The 20,991-nt window shown below is 55.4% G+C and overlaps 1 protein-coding gene across 1 annotated transcript; it reads left to right on the top strand.

Moving 5' to 3' along the window:
* The first annotated feature begins 11,184 nt into the window (after positions 1–11,184).
* LOC122466162 (protein MROH8-like) lies at positions 11,185–14,289 on the top strand. Its single transcript, XM_043548417.1, has 6 exons — positions 11,185–11,238; positions 11,598–11,720; positions 12,013–12,092; positions 12,519–12,624; positions 12,835–12,930; positions 14,185–14,289. The coding sequence occupies exons 2-6, from the start codon at positions 11,616–11,618 to the stop codon at positions 14,287–14,289; spliced, it is 492 nt and encodes a 163-aa protein (XP_043404352.1). The 5' UTR covers positions 11,185–11,238; positions 11,598–11,615.
* The last annotated feature ends 6,702 nt before the right edge of the window (positions 14,290–20,991 follow it).

Genomic DNA, 20,991 nt, shown 5'->3' with positions numbered 1-20,991 from the left:
CGAAGTATTCGTGAAATGATACAGCAGCACTTGCCAGAGTCTGAGATCTGAAACAACTCCACAAAAATAGTTAGCCTCAGTTGACAACCTCTGAAAACTAGTCAACTTAGCACGATAAACAGCCTGTCTGAACGGGGTGACGGCCGCGTGCAATGGGGAAAATGACGTCTCTCTCTCTCACACACACAGACACACACACAAAATCTGGGTACCCAGAGGGGGAGGTTTCCATGGTTGGTAACTATAATGCCTCATGGTGCCCGCTTGTCTCTGCATTGACCAGCTGTGGCTCCAGGTGAGCACTTCCAATAGAAATCCTGAGATGGTTAAACTGCCCCAAGAAATTTAAAAATGTCCTGGGCCAAATGTAGAATGAGGGGGGCAGGCAGGGGTCTCTGAGGCTGCTCGCTATGGGGAGCTGGGGCACCAGCGGGAAGGCTGCGGGGGGCACATGGGGAGGCAGCGGCAGGTACCCAGGTACCCTCAGGCTTTGGGCAAGGAGTCCCGCTCCATCCCGCTAGCGCCCGCCTGCAGCTCCCATCTGGTCTCGTTGAGGCCCTGCTCAGCGAAGGGTCCCGCCTTAGGGGGACAAGCCTGGCACACCTTGTGGGCCCGCAGGGGCTGTGCTCTGCCCCAGAGCAGGCCAGGCCCTGTGCTCCCCGCCCCAGAGGGGGCTGACCTGGCTCCCCACAGGGCCAGATTAACTTTTTGTGGGCCTGGCGCCAAACATATTTGTGGGCCCCCCTGGGGAATGAAGAGGCCAGGGGTAAGAGCACAGTGGGCAGGGTGGATTTGATTTAAATCATTACTTAAATCACTAGTTAGGAAGTCTTGATTTAATCATGGGTTTCTACATAAAAGTGCATTCTTGTTGGTTGTTATAACCTTAATACATATTCTTCACAACTCAGAGATAGACATAGGTTTCATTTTTACAAGGTACACACTATACATTTTTAAACCATGATTTATTTTGAAAACTTTTCGGATGAGTTTTACAGCTATATCAGAAAATGAATGATTGTTTGGTTATTTCCTTTATCAAAGATAATTGAAGCAGATATTTATGAAGTCATTGAGAGGTGAACTATCTCCAATTCAAGAGGTTAATCATTAATATTTGGAGGATTTTCTTGCCAGGCTGTATTAGGAGGAGAACACCACCTGACAGACATTTAAATTGTTTTACTTAACTAAAACAACAACGTTAAGTATTCTGGATTTTTTTCTTCAACAGCAAACATTATATTTTAACAAAAAAGCATATGTCCCTCACTTCTCACATTTATCTCCAGGCTTCTTCTCCTTGTCCAGATCTATTCGACCCCCAACAATCTTCTATTCATTGAACTTTTTGAAACTTTTCTCTTTTGAAGAGAGGTAACGGGTTGACCCTGTGTACACAAATTTGCAGAGGGACAATAGGGTTGAGGTCTGTTATTTCTCACCTCTATACAGTATTTATTTAAAAACATTTTTGCTGTTAACAAGCATGTTACTTCTGGAGACACAAATCCACAGTTTGAGAACTGCAAAATTAAGCATCTTGATGGGGGCATTCTAGACTGAGCACTGAATCCCATTGGGTAGATAGAAAAATTAACCTAAATAATCTATACAGAAGCCCCTGGAACCCCATAAGATTGGGTCCCTAATCCATGAACTATTGGAACTCATTTACAAAACTTTTCTTAAACATTACATGAATATGTTGTCTCATACTATAGAATTAGAATTTATAATCCCTATTCCGTGATATAATGTATCTTAATTAATTAATCTTTAAATAGTTTTTTCCCTCAAAAATCCGATTTAAATTCAATTTTTTGATTTTTTTTTGAGTCATTGATTTTTATCCACCCTGACAGCTGGGTATGGTCGGGGGGAAGGATTGGTCCTCACCTGGAGCACGGCAGGAGCCGGGGCAAGATGAACACAGTGGGTCATGGGGGGAGGATTAGTCCCTGCTGACTGGAGCAAGGCAGGGGCTGGGGGCAAAAGTACAGCAGGGCAGGAGCTAGGGCTGGTCCTTGGAGCAAGGGAGCGGCCGGGAGTAAACTGCAAGCACAGCAGGGCTGGGGAGGGGGTAAACAGGATCCCCTCTCACCCCTGCCCACATGGAGCAGGTACCTACCTTCTCCCTGGTTCTAACCCATTCCCTTCGTCTCTCTCTGCACCGAGCTGAGGGTGGGGGTGCAGGGTCTGGGAGGGAGTTAGGGTGCAGAAGCAGGCTGGGGGTTGTGGGTGCAGGGTCTGGCCAGGAGCTAGAATGAGGGAGGGGGCTCAGGGTTGGGGCAGGGGGGTTAGGTGTGGAGCGCTTATCTGGGGGAGCTCCCATTTGGTGCGAGGGGTGCAGGTGAGTATGTGTATGGGGGGGTGCAGGAGCTCCCGTTTAGTGCTCAGGGTGGGGGTGGGGATGTGCAGGAGTCAGGGCATGAGGTGGAGGGGCTGGGTATATGTGGGGGTGCAGGAGTCAGGGCAGGGTTCTGGGGGGGGGTGAGGGGGTGCAGGAGTCAGGGCTGGGGTCATGGCGGTGTGTGTGGGGGTGCAGGAGTCAGGGCAGGGGGCTGGGTGTGTGTGAGGGGGGTGCAGGAGTTAGGGCTGGGGTCATGGTGTGTGAGGGGGTGCAGGAGTCAGGGCTAGGAGGTGTTGGGGGGTGCAGGAGTCAGGGCAGGGGGCTGGGTGTGTGTGAGGGGGGTGCAGGAGTCAGGGCAGGGGGCTGGGTGTGTGTGAGGGGGGTGCAGGAGTTAGGGCTGAGGGCTGGGTGTGTGTGAGGGGGTGCAGGAGTCAGGGCTGGGGTCATGGTGTGTGAGGGGGTGCAGGAGTCAGGGCTAGGAGGTGTGGGGGGTGCAGGAGTCAGGGCAGAGGGCTGGGGGTGTGTGAAGGGGTGCAGGGTTCAGGGCAGAGGGCTGGGGGTGTGTGAAGGGGTGCAGGGTTCAGGGCAGAGGGCTGGGGGTGTGTGAGAGGGTGCAGGATTCAGGAATGGGGTCATGTGGAGGTGTTGGGGGGTGCAGGAGTCAGGGCAGAGGGCTGGGGATGAGTGAGGGGGTGCAGGAGTCAGGGCTGGGGTCATGGCGGTGTGTGAGGGGGTGCAGGAGTCAGGGCTGGGGTCATGGTGTGTGAGGGGGTGCAGGAGTCAGGGCTAGGAGGTGTGGGGGGTGTAGGAGTCAGGGCAGCAGGCTGGGTGTGTGTGAGGGGGTGCAGGGGTCAGGGCAGAGGGCTGGGTGTGTGTGAGGGGGGTGCAGGGGTCAGGGCAGAGGGCTGGGTGTGTGTGAGGGGGGTGCAGGAGTTAGGGCTGAGGGCTGGGGATGAGTGAGGGGTACAGGAGTCAGGGCTGGGGTCATGGCGGTGTGTGTGGGGGTGCAGGAGTCAGGGCAGAGGGCTGGGGATGAGTGAGGGGGTGCAGGAGTCAGGGCTAGGAGGTGTGGGGGGTGCAGGAGTCAGGGCAGAGGGCTGGGGGCATGTGAGGGGGTGCAGGAACCAGGGCTGGGATCAAGGCGGTGTGTGTGGGGGTGCAGGAGTCAGGGCTAGGAGGTGTGGGGGGTGTAGGAGTCAGGGCAGAGGGCTGGGGGTGTGTGAGAGGGTGCAGGATTCAGGAATGGGGTCATGTGGAGGTCTTGGGGGGTGCAGGAGTCAGGGCAGGGGGCTGGGTGTGTGTGAGGGGGGTGCAGGAGTCAGGGCAGGGGGCTGGGTGTGTGTGAGGGGGTGCAGGAGTCAGGGCTGAGGTCATGGTGTGGGAGGGGGTGCAGGAGTCAGGGCTAGGAGGTGTGGGGGGTGCAGGAGTCAGGGCAGGGGGCTGGGTGTGTGTGGGGGTGCAGGAGTCAGGGCAGGGGGCTGGGTGTGTGTGAGGGGGTGCAGGAGTCAGGGCTGGGGTCATGGTGTGTGGGGGGGTGCAGGAGTCAGGGCAGGGGGCTGGGTGTGTGTGAGGGGGGTGCAGGAGTCAGGGCAGGGGGCTGAGTGTGTGTGAGGGGGTGCAGGAGTCAGGGCTGGGGTCATGGTGTGTGGGGGGGTGTAGGAGTCAGGGCTAGGAGGTGTGGGGGGTGTAGGAGTCAGGGCAGAGGGCTGGGGGGGTGGGCTGGGGTCGTGCGGATGCTCCCAACCCCTGCCCCGAGCAGCTCATGTCAGGGGGCTGGAAGGGATATGCCCCGATTCCACCCCTTTCGCCAAGGCCCCGCTCCTGCCTCTTCTCTGCTTCCTCCCTCTCCCTCTCCTCTCCCTGGCAGCAGTTGGTCAGTGGCAGGGAGGGAGAGGGGGAGGCAGGAACCGCCCGCTGGGGGAAGAGGCGGAGGAGTGGGGAGCTTGGCGGCCGGCACAGCCTGCCCTGTTGAAGCAGGACAGAGCCCCAGGAGCCACAGCACCAAGCTTCTGTCCCCTCAGGGGAGAGCGGGGGAGGGAGAAGAGCGGCCGCCGGGGCCCCTTCGGGGTGTGGGCCCGGTGCCATAGCTGGCGCCATGGTGCATCAGCTACTGCCCGCGGTGCTGCCCCGCCCGCCGCGGTGACAGCTGGGCCCGGCCCGGGCCCCGCCCCAGCCGTTCCGTCCCCCGGCACCGTGCGCGGCGGGGCAGCCAGCCAGCGCCCCTGCTCGTCGAAGATAAGACAAGTTAAAACATAAAAAAAACAGGGGTCACCGTTTTTTGGCACCTCCACATCTTGGCGCCCGAGGCAGTGGGCAGAGTCCTCGCGGTGTGCCTGGCCCGACACAATTGCAGGGGGTGGTGTAGAAGACAGAAAGAGAGAGAGAGAGACTCATCCGCCAGCCGGGGTCAGTCTGAGAGAAATTGGCTGGGGTCCCAGTCTCACTCCTCTCGGGTGCCATTTCCCAGCTGGGTTCCTTACCCCTCTGGTGCAGCAGCAGCTGGTAGAGCCGGTAAACTGCCTCCCTGGCCTGCCGGGTGATGTCCTTGGCTGGGTCACCGACGAACAGAGCCAGCTATGCCACGTGGTGACCCATCCTAGGGAATTCGGATGAGTTCTAATGGGAGGGAGAGGGAGAGGGGACTTCATCAGCATTTTCCTGTCAGCTCCCAGTCCCCGGCTGGGCCAGGACTCTCCTTCCCCTCAGCCCCTCTGCAGGAGATGCTAGAGGATAGGAGCTAGAGCAAGATCCTTAATTGTCTCTGCCCGCAAGGGAGCCTGGAGCCCAGGGATGTGGGCAGGGCTCTCCATGAGGATTTGCTGCCCCAGCTGCTCCAGGATGACAGGAAGGCATGAATCTGGAGCATGGTCCCCTTAAAAGTGAGAGTCGCCAGGTAACCAGGACAAGAAGAACTTGACTCAAGCTGGGCACATTCTCTGCTTCGACTCTGCCTCCCCAGGAGGAGCACTCCTAACCCACAGCCCCTGCAGCAGCAGATCCTACAGCCCGTTGGAGCCAGCCCACCTACGCCCGGAGTCAGGAAGCTGGGGTCAGAGGCCACTTATGTCAAAGTCAGGGAGGGTGATGGTGGATCTGAGCAGGACCGTGCTGCTCCTAATGGCCCAGGCTCTCTCTCGCGACACCCTGGACACGATCCAGTAGTTAATGTGCTGTGGGGAAAGGCGGCAGCTCAGGATCAATGGGCAGGTGCATGTGTTGTGCTAATGAGCCCCTCCGAATCCCCAGGGGGCTGAGACATTGTATGCAGGGTGGAATACCTGATAATTCATTGATCGCAGAGCTTTAAAAGAGGATTGTTGCCCCCAGGATGATGCTTGTAGGTCACAACTTGTCATTGTCTCCCTACATTGGGACAATGCTCGGTGTCCGGGCTGGTCCCATCCTCCCTGAACTCCTGATTCCTGAACAGCTCACCAGGAAGGAGACAGACCCCTCACCCCTCCCTTCCTCAAGTCCTTGGTTGGGTGAACGGACTGAGTATGAGCACAATTCCCCCAGGCATCTCGGGCCCGTCAGAGACAAGGGCTCATTCTCTGGGTCCTCCTGTTTCTCGAGGAACAAGTGTGTGACTCTTCTCTGAGGACCATCTTCTGGATCTCCCAGGAGCGGTTCAGACTCTCACTCCCCAAGCCAGCCAGGGACCCCATGGTTAGTGCTCAACAGAACCGGGCAGAGCTCTGGCTTGAAGTCCCAGCTCCTTCCTCTGTCCTTCAAGGAGGAAGGGCCTGACACTGCATTGTACTGACTGCCCCGACCCAAGGACGGCCCACTGAGGGCCCAGCTAGGAGGACAGACTGGAAAAGGGATCTAAGGGTTAAGGGAAAATTGCCCCCACCCCTCTCATGGGGCTCACCTCCAAGATGTAGTGGAGCCTGTTGGTGTCTGGGGACTCTGCCAGCGGGTTCCCCAGCATGGCATCCAGGAGGTCTGGCAAGACGCTATGCAGATCCTGCAAAGCAAGGGAGAGTCATGGGTCAGAGTTAGGGAAACTGGGGCTACACCTGCCACAGGATGGGAAGAGGGGGTCTCTGGGAAGCACTGGTGAGACCCCCAAACACATATCCTGGCCTCTCTCATTCACATCCCACTGCAGGCAATTTGCAAGGATTCGTGGCAGGATGACAGCTGGCTCTTCAATCCGGGATTTAGCACGATCTACCTGGACTTGGGTGGTGTCCTTCTCTGTGCCCAGAGTGAAGACTGCATGCAGGGCAGCTCGAAGGAGGTGGGTCTCCAGCTCTGGCTCAAGGGCAGGTGTCATGGTGCTGGCAAGAGAGAGGAGCCGGTATTAGACTGTGCAGTGCAGGGGTGGGACTGGCACCAACACGGGCGTGAAACTGCAGGGAAAGAGGCAGAGGCGGGCGAGAACGGAAACTGAGGCACCAAGCCAGGGACTGATAAGGCCAAGGTCTCCCACACAGACAGTGGCAGGGCAGGAATGGTGCCTGTTCCCTGGACCCTGCTGCCCCTCCTGTATCTGATCCTAGGAGTCAGCCTCTCCCCAAACCCATTGCAATGTTACTGGAGGGAAAAAAACAGAGCATCCAGGAAAGAGTGAACCTTCCCACCACCTCTGCCAGAGGAGACACCCTTGGGACGTGACCTGGGAGTGGGAGGGGCAGTGACTCCCAGCCATGGGCCTGAGCAGCACCAGGGTTAGGGGAACCGGGCAAGAGGGTCTTGGTACCTGAGGTTGCCCACAGCAATCAGGGAGTTGGCCAGGACGGCGCTGGGTGGAGAATCATCAGGAAGCTCCTCAATGAGCTCCTGTGAGACCCAAAGGAGACAAAGGAGCGTGTGAGCTTTGGGCCTCACTCACGCTTCCCAATGGGGAGATTACACAGCCAGCACCCCACGCAGCCAGCAGGATCCCCCCACCTCCCTCCCGCTCCTCCGATTCCTGCCCACTATTTCTCCCGTCTCTTCTTCCCAAGCTTCAGCCCCAGCAATCCCTGCCCACAGCTGCCTCTCCAGCACCAGCCATCCCCCGACCATCAGCCCGGGGAGACCCCTGCCCCTCCCATGGCTCTGTCCACCCTCTAGCTGCCAGGTGCTCTGTCTCGCTCACCAGAATCCTCTCCACCACAGCCGCCTTGCAGCAGTGCAGCTCCAGTGTGTCCTGCCCTCTCTGCTGTGCAGCGAGACACGCGGGGTGGATGGTGTGCAGGAACATGAGCTGCTGGGCCTCATCCTGCACCCACCAGGAGTGGGGTTAGGGGAGATAGAGCCAGTTAGCCAGGGACCTCCCTGCCCCAGCCACACCAGCTCCAGGACTTAGGCCTGAACGCGGGATAGTGGGGACCCGCCCATTGTCCAAATCCCCCACGACTCCTACACAAGCAGGGTCAGGAACTGGGACAGTGCTTGTGGGGGAGGAGACCCCGGGTGGTGTGGGACAAACACCCCTATATTGGGGGTCCCAGATCATGGAGAAGAAAGGTCCCCATTAGGGGTGGTGGCGCATGAGGGCCAAGACCCTCTGCAGGAGGTTGGGATGCTGGGAAGGAGCAGGACAATCTCGGTTCCAGCACTGCTGGGGAACGTTTGTACTTTCTCTTGGCTCAGGAGCTGCTCTAGGATGTTTTTGAGAGCAGCCTCCTCTGTGAGCACGTCCACCCTTTCCTCCTCCTCCTCGTCCTCTGAGTCCTTGGCGGTCCCTGCACCAGGGAGAGTAGGGGACAGGGTGACTCCTGCTGCCACTCAGGGGAAGGACAGGGCATGGTGGGGCAATGTGCCCCCTTCCCACCTCCGGGACCTAGGGCAGATCGGGCCCCATCCTTCCCACTCTCAGTGATGCCTTCAGCCCCCAACTCCTTCAGGAGCCCATAGCAAAGAGACACCCCCCCACACACACTCTCCTGGACTCCCTGGTAGGTGCCTCTCCACCTGCCCTCCTGCCTCCCTGCCCAATGGAGCACCAAGGACCAAAGTGGCAGCATCTAGTGTCAGTGGGGTTCACGTGGCTCAGGCCAGACACCTGGGCTGGGGACCCACCCCCCATAGCACTGGTCGAGGGGCTGGGCCCAGGGGGTTCACAGCCCCCTCCTCACCCCTCCCTGAGCCCAGCCTGGCTCCTCACCTGGAACAAAGCAGAAGCGTCCATCGGCCTCGCTGCTGCCCGAGTCCCACTCACTGCTGCTGTCCCATGGGGCGAGAGCCGAGCTTGCTGGTGCTGATACAGGGATCCTCCACCTCCTGCCCTGGGAAGGCTGGAAGGTCCTCAGGGACCGGGCAGGGCGATGCCTCCTGCTGGAAATGAGGGCTGGGCTCCTGGGGCCGCTGCTGCCCCAGTGCCTCCCTGCCCGGTTCCGCTCCTGGGCTGGGTCCTGCCTGCCCAGCCGCATCCTGGCCCAGCTCCATTTTGGCCTGGCCACCGCCTCTCCCATCTCGGTGCCTGCGCCAGGAGCGGGTTTCCTCTGCCAGAAGGCTGGGCACTTCCAAGTGTCAGAGCCATGGATGGGACCCAGCAGTCCTTATTTCCAGGCCCCTTCGCTAACCACTCCTGCACACTCCCTCCCACAGCTGGCAATTACCACCAGGCCCTCATGGCTGCTCCCCCTGCCTTTGAGAGGGAGTGTGCTCCGCTGGAGTGACTGGACCAGGGGATTGGGAGTCAGGACTCCTGAGTTCCATTGCTGGGTTTCCTACTTGATCCATTGCTGGTTGTTTTCCTTTTCCTGTGGGACTTTGGGCAAGTTGCTCCCTGCTCTATGGCTCTGTCCCCAGCAGTCAAATGGGGATTTAATACTTTCCCGCTATTGGAAAGTGCTCTGACACTTGGTGTGACCCTGAGCCAGTAGCTTCCCCTCCCCAGGCCTGTTTCTCATCCATTGGGTTGGGGTCACAGTCCCTACAGCCCAGGGGGCTTGGGAGGCTCCAGAAAGGTGTGTAAAGTGCTGGGATGTCAGGATCCTGGAGGCGCTGTCACCCCCGCACTACAGCAGTGATCTGTACCCCCTGGGGCTGACCGAGTTTCTCCGTCCCTTGCCAATAAGACAGACTCTTGTTTTCACAGCCAGTCGATCGCTCAGTGTCATCACCCTGCCTGCTGGCTGGGCTGGGTAACTCCTGCCTTGGCTTGGAGAGTGAGGAGAAGGGCGAGGGACGACACTGAACATCCTCCATCCAACGCTCCATCACCTACAGCAAGTGAGTGGCATTAGAGTTCCTCTGTGGCGTTCCCTGTCTGTCTGGGGAGAGGCAGAAAGAGGGGGAGAGAATCTCTCCCAAAGGAGATTGGATTTACAAACAGCCCCCAGGAGCCCCTCACTCTCAGACCGGGGAGGGGCTTCTCCAGAGCCATCTCCTGTGTGTTTGGAAAGGTCCCAGCAATGGGGCTCCCAGCCCTTCCCTTGTGGGAGACCGTTCCCCAGGCTGAGAGTCTCTGAGCTGGGCCAGACGCTGTGAGCTGCTGAGCATGGAAATCAATGGGAAACGAGGGGGCCCTGGCCTTGCTCAGCCTAGGGACTTTGAAGTGGGGAATGGTTTCCCAGGAGAAGTCCGGACTCCTGGGTTCTGTTCCTTCTCTAGCCTGGGCGGGGGAGCGTGGCCTGGGATGGCAGGAGGGAGCTGCTTGTCCAAAGTGACCGATGGTCTTTGTGACTGACCCCAGTGCTCGAAAAGGATGAGACTCCCCAGTTATTGCAGCACCAGGGATGACGAGGGGGAACGCTGGGAGCAGACCATGCAATGAACTCCTGCTTGCACTCCCTGCACCCCTGTGGGGGGAGGAGGAGCTGCTCTGGCTGGGGCAGGGATGGGGAGGGATGAATAAGGCTGGTTAGTGAGAGGCTCCCTTGACCCCAGACTCACGCCTACTCCCCGCTTGGTTCCAGGATGGCCAGGCTCCTGAGGATGTTCAGGAAGAAGGCTCTGCAGGTGGCCCCAGAGCCTGAGGGAAGCAGCTGCCATCTTCCCCAGGAGCAGAGCGTTCCCTCCGTCCCCGCTGGTGGGGAAGGAGCTCCTGGCCGGGCCAGGAGGTGGAAGTGCCCAGCCTTCTGGCAGAGGAAACCCGCTCCTGGTGCAGGCACCGAGGTGGGAGAGGCGGTGGCCAGGCCAAAATGGAGCTGGGCCAGGATGCGGCTGGGCAGGCAGGACCCAGCCCAGGAGCGGAACCGGGCAGGGTGGCACTGGGGCAGCAGCGGCCCCAGGAGCCCAGCCCTCATTTCCAGCAGGAGGCATCGCCCTGCCCGGTCCCTGAGGACCTTCCAGCCTTCCCAGGGCAGGAGGTGGAGGATCCCTGTATCAGCACCAGCAAGCTCGGCTCTCGCCCCATGGGATAGCAGCAGTGAGTGGGACTCGGGCAGCAGCGAGGCCGATGGACGCTTCTGCTTTGTTCCAGGTGAGGAGCCAGGCTGGGCTCAGGGAGGGGTGAGGAGGGGGCTGTGAAACCCCTGGGCCCAGCCCCTCGACCAGTGCTATGGGGGTGGGTCCCCAGCCCAGGTGTCTGGCCTGAGCCACGTGAACCCCACTGACACTAGATGCTGCCACTTTGGTCCTTGGTGCTCCATTGGGCAGGGAGGCAGGAGGGCAGGTGGAGAGGCACCTCCCAGGGAGTCCAGGAGAGTGTGTGTGGGGTGGTGTCTCTTTGCTATGGGCTCCTGAAGGAGTTGGGGGCTGAAGGCATCACTGAGAGGGGGAAGGGTGGGGCCCGATCTGCCCTAGGTCCCGGAGGTGGGAAGGGGGCACATTGCCCCACCATGCCCTGTCCTTCCCCTGAGTGGCAGCAGGAGTCACCCTGTCCCCTTCTCTCTCTTGTGCAGGGACCGCCAGGGACTTAGAGGATGAGGAGGAGGAGGAAAGGGTGGACAGAGGAGGCTGCTCTCAAAAACATCCTAGAGCAGCTCCAGGGCCAAGAATAGGCACAAACATTCCCCAGCTGTGCTGGAACCAAGATTGTCCCGCTCCTTCCCAGCATCCCAACCCCCTGCAGAGGGTCTTGGCCCTCATGCGCCACCACCCCTAATGGGGACCTTTCTTCTCCATGATCTAGGACCCCCAATATAGGGGTGTTTGTCCCACACCACCCGGGGTCTCCTCCCCCACAGGCACTGTCCCAGTTCCTGACCCTGCTTGTGTAGGAGTCGTGGGGGATTTGGACAATGGGCGGGTCCCCACTATCCCCCATTCAGGCCTAAGTCCTGGAGCTGGTGTGGCTGGGGCAGGGAGGTCCCTGGCTAACTGGCTCTATCTCCCCTAACCCCACTCCTGGTGGGTGCAGGATGAGGCCCAGCAGCTCATGTTCCTGCACACCATCCACCCCGCGTGTCTCGCTGCACAGCAGAGAGGGCAGGACACACTGGAGCCGCACTGCTGCAAGGCGGCTGTGGTGGAGAGGATTCTGGTGAGCGAAACAGGGCGCCTGGCAGCTAGAGGGTGGACAGAGCTATGGGAGGGGCAAGGGTCTCTCCGCGCCTATGGTCGGGGGATGGCTGGTGCTGGAGGGGCAGCTGAGGGCAGGGATTGCTGGGGCTGAAGATTGGGGAGAAGAGACAGGAGAAATAGTGGGCAGGAATCGGAGGAGCGGGAGGGAGGTGGAGGGATCCTACTGGCTGCGTGAGGTGCTGGCTGTGTAATCTCCTCATTGGGAAGTGTCAGTGAGGCCCAAAGCTCACACGCTCCTTTGCGTCTCACAGGAGCTCATTGAGGAGCTTCCTGATGATTCTCCACCCAGCGCCGTCCTGGCCAACTCCCTGATTGCTGTGGGCAACCTCAGGTACCAAGACCCTCTTGCCCGGTTCCCCTAACCCTGGTGCTCCTCAGGCCCATGGCTGGGAGTCACTGCCCCTCCCACTCCCAGGTCACGTCCCAAGGGTGTCTCCTCTGGCAGAGGTGGCGGGAAGGTTCACTCTCTCTCCTGGATGCTCTGTTTTTTTTCCCCTCCAGTAACATTGCAATGGGTTTGGGGAGAGGCTGACTCCTAGGATCAGATACAGGAGGGGCAGCAGGGTCCAGGGAACAGGCACCATTCCTGCCCTGCCACTGTCTGTGTGGGAGACCTTGGCCTTATCAGTCCCTGGCTTGGTGCCTCAGTTTCCGTTCTCACCCGCCTCTGCCTCTTTCCCTGCAGTTTCACGCCCGTGTTGGTGCCAGTCCCACCCCTGCACTGCACAGTCTAATACCGGCTCCTCTCTCTTGCCAGCACCATGACACCTGCCCTTGAGCCAGAGCTGGAGACCCACCTCCTTCGAGCTGCCCTGCATGCAGTCTTCACTCTGGGCACAGAGAAGGACACCACCCAAGTCCAGGTAGATCGTGCTAAATCCCGGATTGAAGAGCCAGCTGTCATCCTGCCACGAATCCTTGCGAATTGCCTGCAGTGGGATGTGAATGAGAGAGGCCAGGATATGTGTTTGGGGGTCTCACCAGTGCTTCCCAGAGACCCCCTCTTCCCATCCTGTGGCAGGTGTAGCTCCAGTTTCCCTAACTCTGACCCATGACTCTCCCTTGCTTTGCAGGATCTGCATAGGGTCTTGCCAGACCTCCTGGATGCCATGCTGGGGAACCCGCTGGCAGAGTCCCCAGACACCAACAGGCTCCACTACATCTTGGAGGTGAGCCCCATGAGAGGGGTGGGGGCAATTTTCCCTTAACTCTTAGATCCCTTTTCCAGTCTGTCCTCCTAGCTGGGCCCTCAGTGCGCCGTCCTTGGTCAGGCCAGTCAGTGCAATGCAGTGTCAGGCCCTTCCTCCTTGAAGGACAGAGGAAGGAGCTGGGACTTCAAGCCAGTGCTCTGCCTGGTTCTGTTGAGCACTAACCATGGGGCCCCTGGCTGGCTTGGGGAGTGAGAGTCTGAACCCCTCCTGGGAGATCCAGAAGGTGGTCCTCAGAGAAGAGTCACACGCTTGTTCCTCGAGAAATAGGAGGACTCCAGAGAATGAGCCCTTGTCTCTGACGGGCCCAAGATTCCTGGGGGAATTGTGCTCATACTCAGTCCGTTCACCCAACCAAGGACTTGAGGAAGGGAGGGGTGAGGGGTCTGTCTCCTTCCTGGTGAGCTGTTCAGGAATCAGGAGTTCAGGGAGGTTGGGACCAGCCCCGACACCGAGTATTGTCCCAATGTAGAGAGACAATGACAAGTTGTGACCTACAAGCATCGTCCTGGGCACAACAATCCCTTCTAAAGCTCTGATATCAATGAATCAGGTATTCCACCCTGCATACAATGTCTCAGCCCCCTGGGGATGGGGAGGGGCTCATTAGCACAACGCATGCACCTGCCCATTGACCCTGAGCTGCCTCCTTTCCCCACAGCACATTAACTACTGGATCATTTCCAGGCTGTCGCGAGAGAGTGCCAGGGCCATTAGGAGCAGCACGGTCCTGCTCAGATCCACCATCACCTTCCCTGACTTTGACATAAGTGGCCTCTGACCCCAGCTTCCTGACTCCGGGCGTAGGTGGGCCGGCTCCAACGGGCTGTAGGATCTGCTGCTGCAGGGGCTGTGGGTTAGGAGTGCTCCTCCTGGGGAGGCAGAGTCGAAGCAGAGAATGTGCCCAGCTTGAGTCAAGTTCTTCTTGTCCTGGTTACCTGGCGACTCTCGCTTTTAAGGGGACCATGCTCCAGATTCATGCCTTCCTGTCATCCTGGAGCAGCTGGGGAAGCAAATCCTCATGTAGAGCCCTGCCTGCAGCCCTGGGCTCCAGGCTCCCTTGCGGGCAGAGACAATTAAGGATCTCGCTCTAGCTCCTATCCTCTAGCATCTCCTGCTGAGGGGCTGAGGGGAAGGAGAGTCCTGGCCCAGGTGGGGACTGGGAGCTGACAGGAAAATGCTGATGAAGTTCCCGCTCCCTCTCCTTTCGATTAGAACTCAGTCAAATTCCCCAGGATGGGTCACTATGTGGCACAGCTGGCTCTGTTCATCGGTGACCCAGCCAAGGACATCACCTGGCAGGCCAAGGAGGCGGTTTAGGGGCTCTACCAACTGCTGCTGCGCCAGAGGGGTAAGGAACCCAGCTGGGAAATGGAAAAGGAGGACTTGTGGCACCCTAGAGACTAACCAATTTATTTGAGCATAAGCTTTCGTGAGCTACAGCTCACTTCATCGGATCCATACTGTGGAAACTATAGAAGATCTTTTTATACACACAAAGCATGAAAAAATGGGTGTTTACCACTACAAAAGGTTTTCTCTCCCTCCACCCCACTCTCCTGCTGGTAATAGCTTATCTAAAGTGATCGCTCTCCTTACAATGTGTATGATAATCAAAGTGGGCCATTTCCAGCACAAATCCAGGTTTTCTCTCCCCCCTCCTCCCCCCACAAACCCACTCTCCTGTTGGTAATAGCTTATCTAAAGTGATCACTCTCCTTACAATGTGTATGATAATCAAAGTGGGCCATTTCCAGCACAAATCCAGGGTTTAACAAGAACGTCGGGGTGGGGGGGGGTGTAGGAAAAAACAAGGGGAAATAGGTTACCTTGCATAATGACTTAGCTACTCCCAGTCTCTATTCAAGCCTAAGTTAATTGTATCCAATTTGCAAATGAATTCCAATTCAACAGTCTCTCGCTGGAGTCTGGTTTTGAAGTTTTTTTGTTGTAATATTGCAACTTTCATCTCTGTAATCGCGTGACCAGAGCGACTGAAGTGTTCTCCGACTGGTTTATGAATGTTATAATTCTTGACATCTGATTTGTGTCCATTTATTCTTTTACGTAGAGACTGTCCATTTGACCAATGTACATGGCAGAGGGGCATTGCTGGCGCATGATGGCATATATCACATTGGTGGATGTGCAGGTGAACGAGCCTCTGATAGTGTGGCTGATGTTATTAGGCCCTGTGATGGTGTCCCCTGAATAGATATGTGGACACAGTTGGCAACGGGCTTTGTTGCAAGGATAGGTTCCAGGGTTAGTGGTTCTGTTATGTGGTATGTGATTGCTGGTGAGTATTTGCTTCAGGTTGGGGGCCTGTCTGTAGGCAAGGACTGGCCTGTCTCCCAAGATTTGTGAGAGTGTTGGGTCATCCTTCAGGATAGGTTGTAGATCCTTAATAATGCGTTGGAGGGGTTTTAGTTGGGGGCTGAAGGTGACGGCTAGTGGTGTTCTGTTATTTTCTTTGTGTAAGCAGTGTCAGGATGAGCTCCACCCTGACATCTGGTGATGAGGTGTGGCAAGTCGTGGAAAAGAACTTCAGGGGCTGATCTCATTTGCATAGGCACACCCACCCCACCTAGAATGAGGCGGTGCCACCTAGAATGAGGCCATAGCTGCCCAAATGGTCACTTTGGCTGCTGTGGGATCCCCAGTGTCTCTGTTTTTGGGGCAGGAAGAATAAATTGTTATTACCCTGATTATGGGAACTGTGCTTGGAACTGTACTTGGCTTTTTGTTATGATGGAGGGATTCACCATGAACTAAGTAGCACTCGCTAGGCAAGGGTCATGGGTTCCAAAACTCTGTGAATTGAGAGAGGCTGGGGACAAGTATTAATGGTGGCATGGGCCCCTGGGTGAGGGCCTTATATGTTAATTGTACTTCCTCCTCTCTCCACTGTGGAATATCAGAGCTAATTTTGATTCCATTAGGAGTCTAGTTACAGGCTGCTGAGCTCACTTTGGGCTAATGGTGCACCAGCCCTGAGACTCCCCTACTACAAGCTGAATTCACCTAAGAGCTGAAATCACTGAGTGTTGTGTTAAGTAGTGGGGGGAGCCTGAAGATATATTGTGGAGCAGTTTGCGGGATGGCGGGAGCTGCTTGTGGGACGTGGAGTGGAGCAGTTCGTGGACCAGCTGGTGGAGCAGTTTGTGGGACGGCAGGAGCTGCTTGTGGGACGTGGAGCGGAGCAGTTCGTGGACCGGCTGGTGGAGCAGTTTGTGGGACGGCAGGAGCTGCTTGTGGGCAGTGGAGCGGAGCGAAGCCGAGTGAAGCAGTTCGTGGGGCGGCTGGTGGAGCGGAGTGAAGGCCTATGGAGCTGTGGGGTGGTCAGCTTCAGGTCATGTAAGGTGCCCCTTACCTCTCTTCCCCACCCCCCACATCTCCACCCAGGTTGGGAGGTAAAGCTCTGCAGATAAACTTTCGAACTCTGGGGCTGCCCTGACCAGGAAAAGAGACTTTGGGTGATTTGGGGTTGTTGGACTCAAGAACCAAAGGGAAAGGGCATGCCCCAATTTGCTTGGGGTGGGTTTTTACTCATAGGTTGTGTTACGAATCCCGTTCGTGGTGTTTCCCAACATAATGCCACATTGTTTCTCTCTGTTATTAAAAGGCTTTTGCTACACTCAGACTCTGTGCTTGCGAGAGGGGAAGTATTGCCTCTTGGAGGCACCCAGCGGGGGTGGTATATATTTGTCCCAGGTCACTGGGTGGAGGCTCGAGCCGGTTTGCCTTGTGTTATTGGAATGAATCCCCTAGATATTGAATGCGGCCCTTGTTGCTGCCAACTCTGATGGGCAGAAGGGTTACATTTGTTAGGCCTGTCCTGTAGTAGGTGACTTCTGGGAACTCTTCTGACTCTATCAATCTGTTTCTTCACTTCCACAGGTGGATATTGTAGTTGTAAGAATGCTTGATAGAGATTTTGTAGGTGTTTGTCTCTGTCTGAGGGGTTGGAGCAAATGCGGTTGTATCGCTGAGCTCGGCTGTAGACAATGGATCGTGGTCAGGGTGAAAGCTGGAGGCATGTAGGTAGGAAAAGCGGTCAGTAGGTTTCCGGTATAGGGTGGTGTTTATGTGACCATCGTTTATTAGCACTGTAGTGTCCAGGAAGTGGATCTCTTGTGTGGACTGGACCAGGCTGAGGTTGATGGTGGGATGGAAATTGTTGAAATCATGGTGGAATTCCTCAAGGGCTTCTTTTCCATGGGTCCAGATGATGAAGATGTCATCAATATAGCGCAAGTAGAGTAGGGGCGTTAGGGGATGAGAGCTGAGGAAGCGTTGTTCTAAGTCAGCCATAAAAATGTTGGCATACTGTGGGGCCATGCGGGTACCCACAGCAGTGCCGCTGATTTGAAGGTATACATTGTCCCCAAATGTAAAATAGTTATGGGTAAGGACAAAGTCACAAAGTTCAGCCACCTGGTTAGCCGTGACATTATCGGGGACAGCTGGGAAATGGCACCTGAGAGAAGAGTGTGACTGGGACACCAGCCAATTTCTCTCAGACTGACCCCGGCTGGAGGATGAGTCTCTCTCTCTCTCTTTCTGTCTTCTACACCACCCCCTGCAATTGGGTTGGACCAGGCACACAGCGAGGACTCTGCCCACTCTGCAGCCACCAATGGGATTGGAAGGACACAAGCACTGCAGCCAGAATGACAAATGTCATTCTCTCTTTCCCAGGCCTGACCGTCCATGAGGCCAAAGACCTAACCCTGCCAAAGAAGGAAATAGGATTGGTTTGGAATGATTTGTTCTTGACAAATCCATGCTCACTAGTCTTAAGAAGCAAATTATCCTGCAGGTGCTGACAAACTGATTGTTTAAGAATATATTCCAGTATCTTTCCAGCTATGGAAGTGAGGCTAGCTCGTCTGAAAGTCCCAGGGTTCTCCTTGTTCCCCTTTTAAAGATAGGTCCTGTCTTGGGAATGGATGGGAAGATGTTCTTTTTCAGGGATCTCAGACGAGAACTGGGGCACAGCACCTGGTTTGTTAAGGCCACAAAAATGGAGGCAGGAACCTCTTCTCTCCTGCTGGTAAAGAACCCCAGGTACCTAAAAGACAGGGACTCACATCCCTGAATGGGCTTTAAAAAAGGCAGTGGTTACAAAATTTGGCCCCAACCATTTCTTGTTTCCGCAGACTAGACGTTTTAGCAAACTTTAAAATTCCTTGGTGCTAAACACTGTGAAATTCCCCTGTCTCCTTCACAGAGGGCTTTAGCGCCCCTTCTCTCACTCAGGCTCACGACTGCCCAGAGTTTGAGAATTGTCCCTGTTCCCATTGGACAGATGGGGAGGAGCCTGAGGTACAGAGAAGGGAAGTGACCTACCCAAGGGCCTACACAGCAAGGCGGTGGCAGAGCCAGAAAGAAAAGCCATCAGTCCTGACTCCCGTTCTAACAGACCACAACCCCCCCCCCGGGGCAGGGATAGAGCCCAGGAATTGAGATGGTGGGGAATTTCATTGAAACCCCCGTTTCTGTCAGAAAATCCCATTCAGACTACACCAGTTTGTTTCTTGAAATCATAACAAGTGGGATGAAAGTTCTTTGCACAAATATTTTGTTGCAAAACAAAAGCATCTCCTGTTTGTCACAGTGTGTTAAATTGTCTCATCGCATGCAAAGAGGAAGCACTTAGATCTCGAAAATTAGATGAGATGCTTCAGTCTGAGCTAAGTAGTTGCTGCTCTTAACAATTTCAAAATAAAAACATACCAATAAAATAGAATATTTCAGCTATTCTATGATGTCATAATCTGATCTGAGTACATGTGATAGGACACCTCATATTATGCACTACTCCTAGTGACACTCTCCAATGGATCCCCATCCTCCACCCACCGAGAGGTAGGTAGGAGCGGATCATTATTATCCCTACTTGAAAGATGGAGAAGCTAAGGCTGAGAAAGGAGAATTGACTTGTCCTAGGTCACACAGCCAGTCAGTGGCAGAGTGGGGAATAGGACCCAAGAGCCCTGATTTTCAAACTTACCATCGGATCTTGAATTTCATACATTGAATGACCTGAATAAAGTGCTCTCAAATGAGCTCCAGACCAACAACAGCGCACAGGAATTATTCAGCAAGTATTTTAGGAGAACTGGAATGTTAGAGAGAATCATGAACTGCTCAGAGACAATTAATGCAGAGAAGCAGCAAAATTCGTCAAACATATGACTGGTTATGACTTATTTACTTGGTCTTAAAAGAGAACAACAAGGACCTGAGTCTCCTCCCTGTCAATAACCCCCTGCTCAGGCAATCAGGGTAGAGACTGAGGCTGGGAGGCTGAGGGTTCTCACCAGAGAGCCCAAAGGATGGCCTGGTGGGGATCACTGCCCGAGCGCAATTTCAGACCCACATTTTTGGGGGGACCTCTCACAGTGGGAGCTGCAGAGCTCTCCCCCGTGACACAGACACTCACTCACACACACACACACACACACACACACACACCCCTCCTGGTGTTGGGAGGGGAACAGGAAAAAGGACAAAAGAAGCAAGAGAAGAAGAGAAAGGAGGGAGGGATGGAGGAAAAGGTGAAACAAAAAGGACAAACCCTAATGTCCCCAGTGATTCTAAGGGACAAAATTCTAGGTGCGGAATAAAATTCTGCCTCCTTAAGCTCGTGTTTTCCACACCTAGAATTCAGCTGTCACCAGATGGATCAGACTGAACAAGTTTCAAACCTCTAGGAGGCTCTTACCTTCTTAACAGGGGACGACTGTTTTCTACTCAAATCAGTAAAAGGAAAGGAGAAAACTTGAAAGAGGTTCCTCCTCGCGCTCACGTACGTGAACCCTAATACTCTCTCAAAGAGAGACCTCGAGAAGAAGACTTGCTGAAGCAAAGCCACAGGGGTCTGCGAGGTTTCCCTGGCCCCTCGCCCCTGTCCTGCCTGGCTGATGTCAGCATCTCTCTGTGAGGTCACCACCTCCCCATCACCTTGGACCAATAGTCTGAGGTCCTGCAAAAGGCCTTTGTGATGTCACTGCCACACCCCTCCCTTGCTGTGCTAATGTCCTGCCGCTGGCCAGGCACTTTGGAGGTTTGAGCTACTCCCTGTGGATCACCCCACTCAAGGAGTGTTCATTCTTGGAAGCAAGCCGGCTAGACCGTAAAACATCAGACGCTGCTCCCAATGCTCCACTCAGTTTTTCAGAAATTGGTAGACTTTGTGGCCAGAAGAGACCATTAGAGCATCTAATCTGACCCCCTGCGTATCACAGGCCTCCTGTATGACACAACAGCTACTTTTGGGGCAAACACATTCCAGAAAGGATCTAGTCTTCATTAAATGACATCAAGAGATGGCGAATCCACCACTTTCCTTGGTAGCTTGTTCCTGTGGTGAATCATCCTCGCTGTTGAATATTTGTGCCTTATTTGGCATATGAATTTGTCTCTTTTCACCGTCCAGCCATTGGGTCTTGTTATGCCTTTCTCTGCTAGATTAAAGAGCCCTTTCATACCCAATAGCTTCTCTCCATTGAGACACTTCAACACTTCAATGAAGTCCCCTTTCAATCTCCTTTTGATAAGCTGACCAGGTCGAGCTCTTTCAGTCGCTCCCGAGAAGGCGTTTTTCTCCAGCCCGCAGAACATTTGGTGGCTCTTTGCTGCCCCAGCTCCAATTTCACAACATCTTTTTCAAATGAGGACACCAAAGCTGGAGGCCGTATTCCAATGTCAGTCCACTGATGCCGTGTCACCTCCCGTGACATTATTGACATAATCTGTAACTCTATAGATCACTGTTGCGACCACTGTTATATATTTGCAGGCAATATTGTATAAAGGTTGTCGTGTAAGGGGTCTATGGAGCGGTTATGATGGGCTGATTATAATTATGCTATCTGTGTATATGTATCATTTTTGTAGTTGAAGTTATGACTATTGGCTCTATACTGTCTGTATTTCAAACTTGTGCTCTGCTTCCGGGGAACACCCCAGACAATTTGGTGTCAGCTCTGCCTAGCCTGCTTGATGGCCCACTAA

The sequence above is a fragment of the Chelonia mydas genome, chromosome 6, assembly GCF_015237465.2.
Source record: "Chelonia mydas isolate rCheMyd1 chromosome 6, rCheMyd1.pri.v2, whole genome shotgun sequence".
NCBI classification, from domain to species: Eukaryota; Metazoa; Chordata; order Testudines; family Cheloniidae; genus Chelonia; species Chelonia mydas.
This window is presented reverse-complemented; position numbering and strand designations above follow the sequence as displayed.

What these genes read in the sequence shown, in the direction of transcription:
- LOC122466162 (XM_043548417.1), top strand. Translation starts at nt 11,616, where the DNA reads ATGTTCCTGCACACCATCCACCCCGCGTGTCTCGCTGCACAGCAGAGA. An exon ending in CTGTGGTGGAGAGGATTCTG is followed by an intron (nt 11,721 to 12,012) that starts GTGAGCGAAACA and finishes TGCGTCTCACAG; the next exon opens with GAGCTCATTGAGGAGCTTCC. An exon ending in AGGACACCACCCAAGTCCAG is followed by an intron (nt 12,625 to 12,834) that starts GTAGATCGTGCT and finishes CTTGCTTTGCAG; the next exon opens with GATCTGCATAGGGTCTTGCC.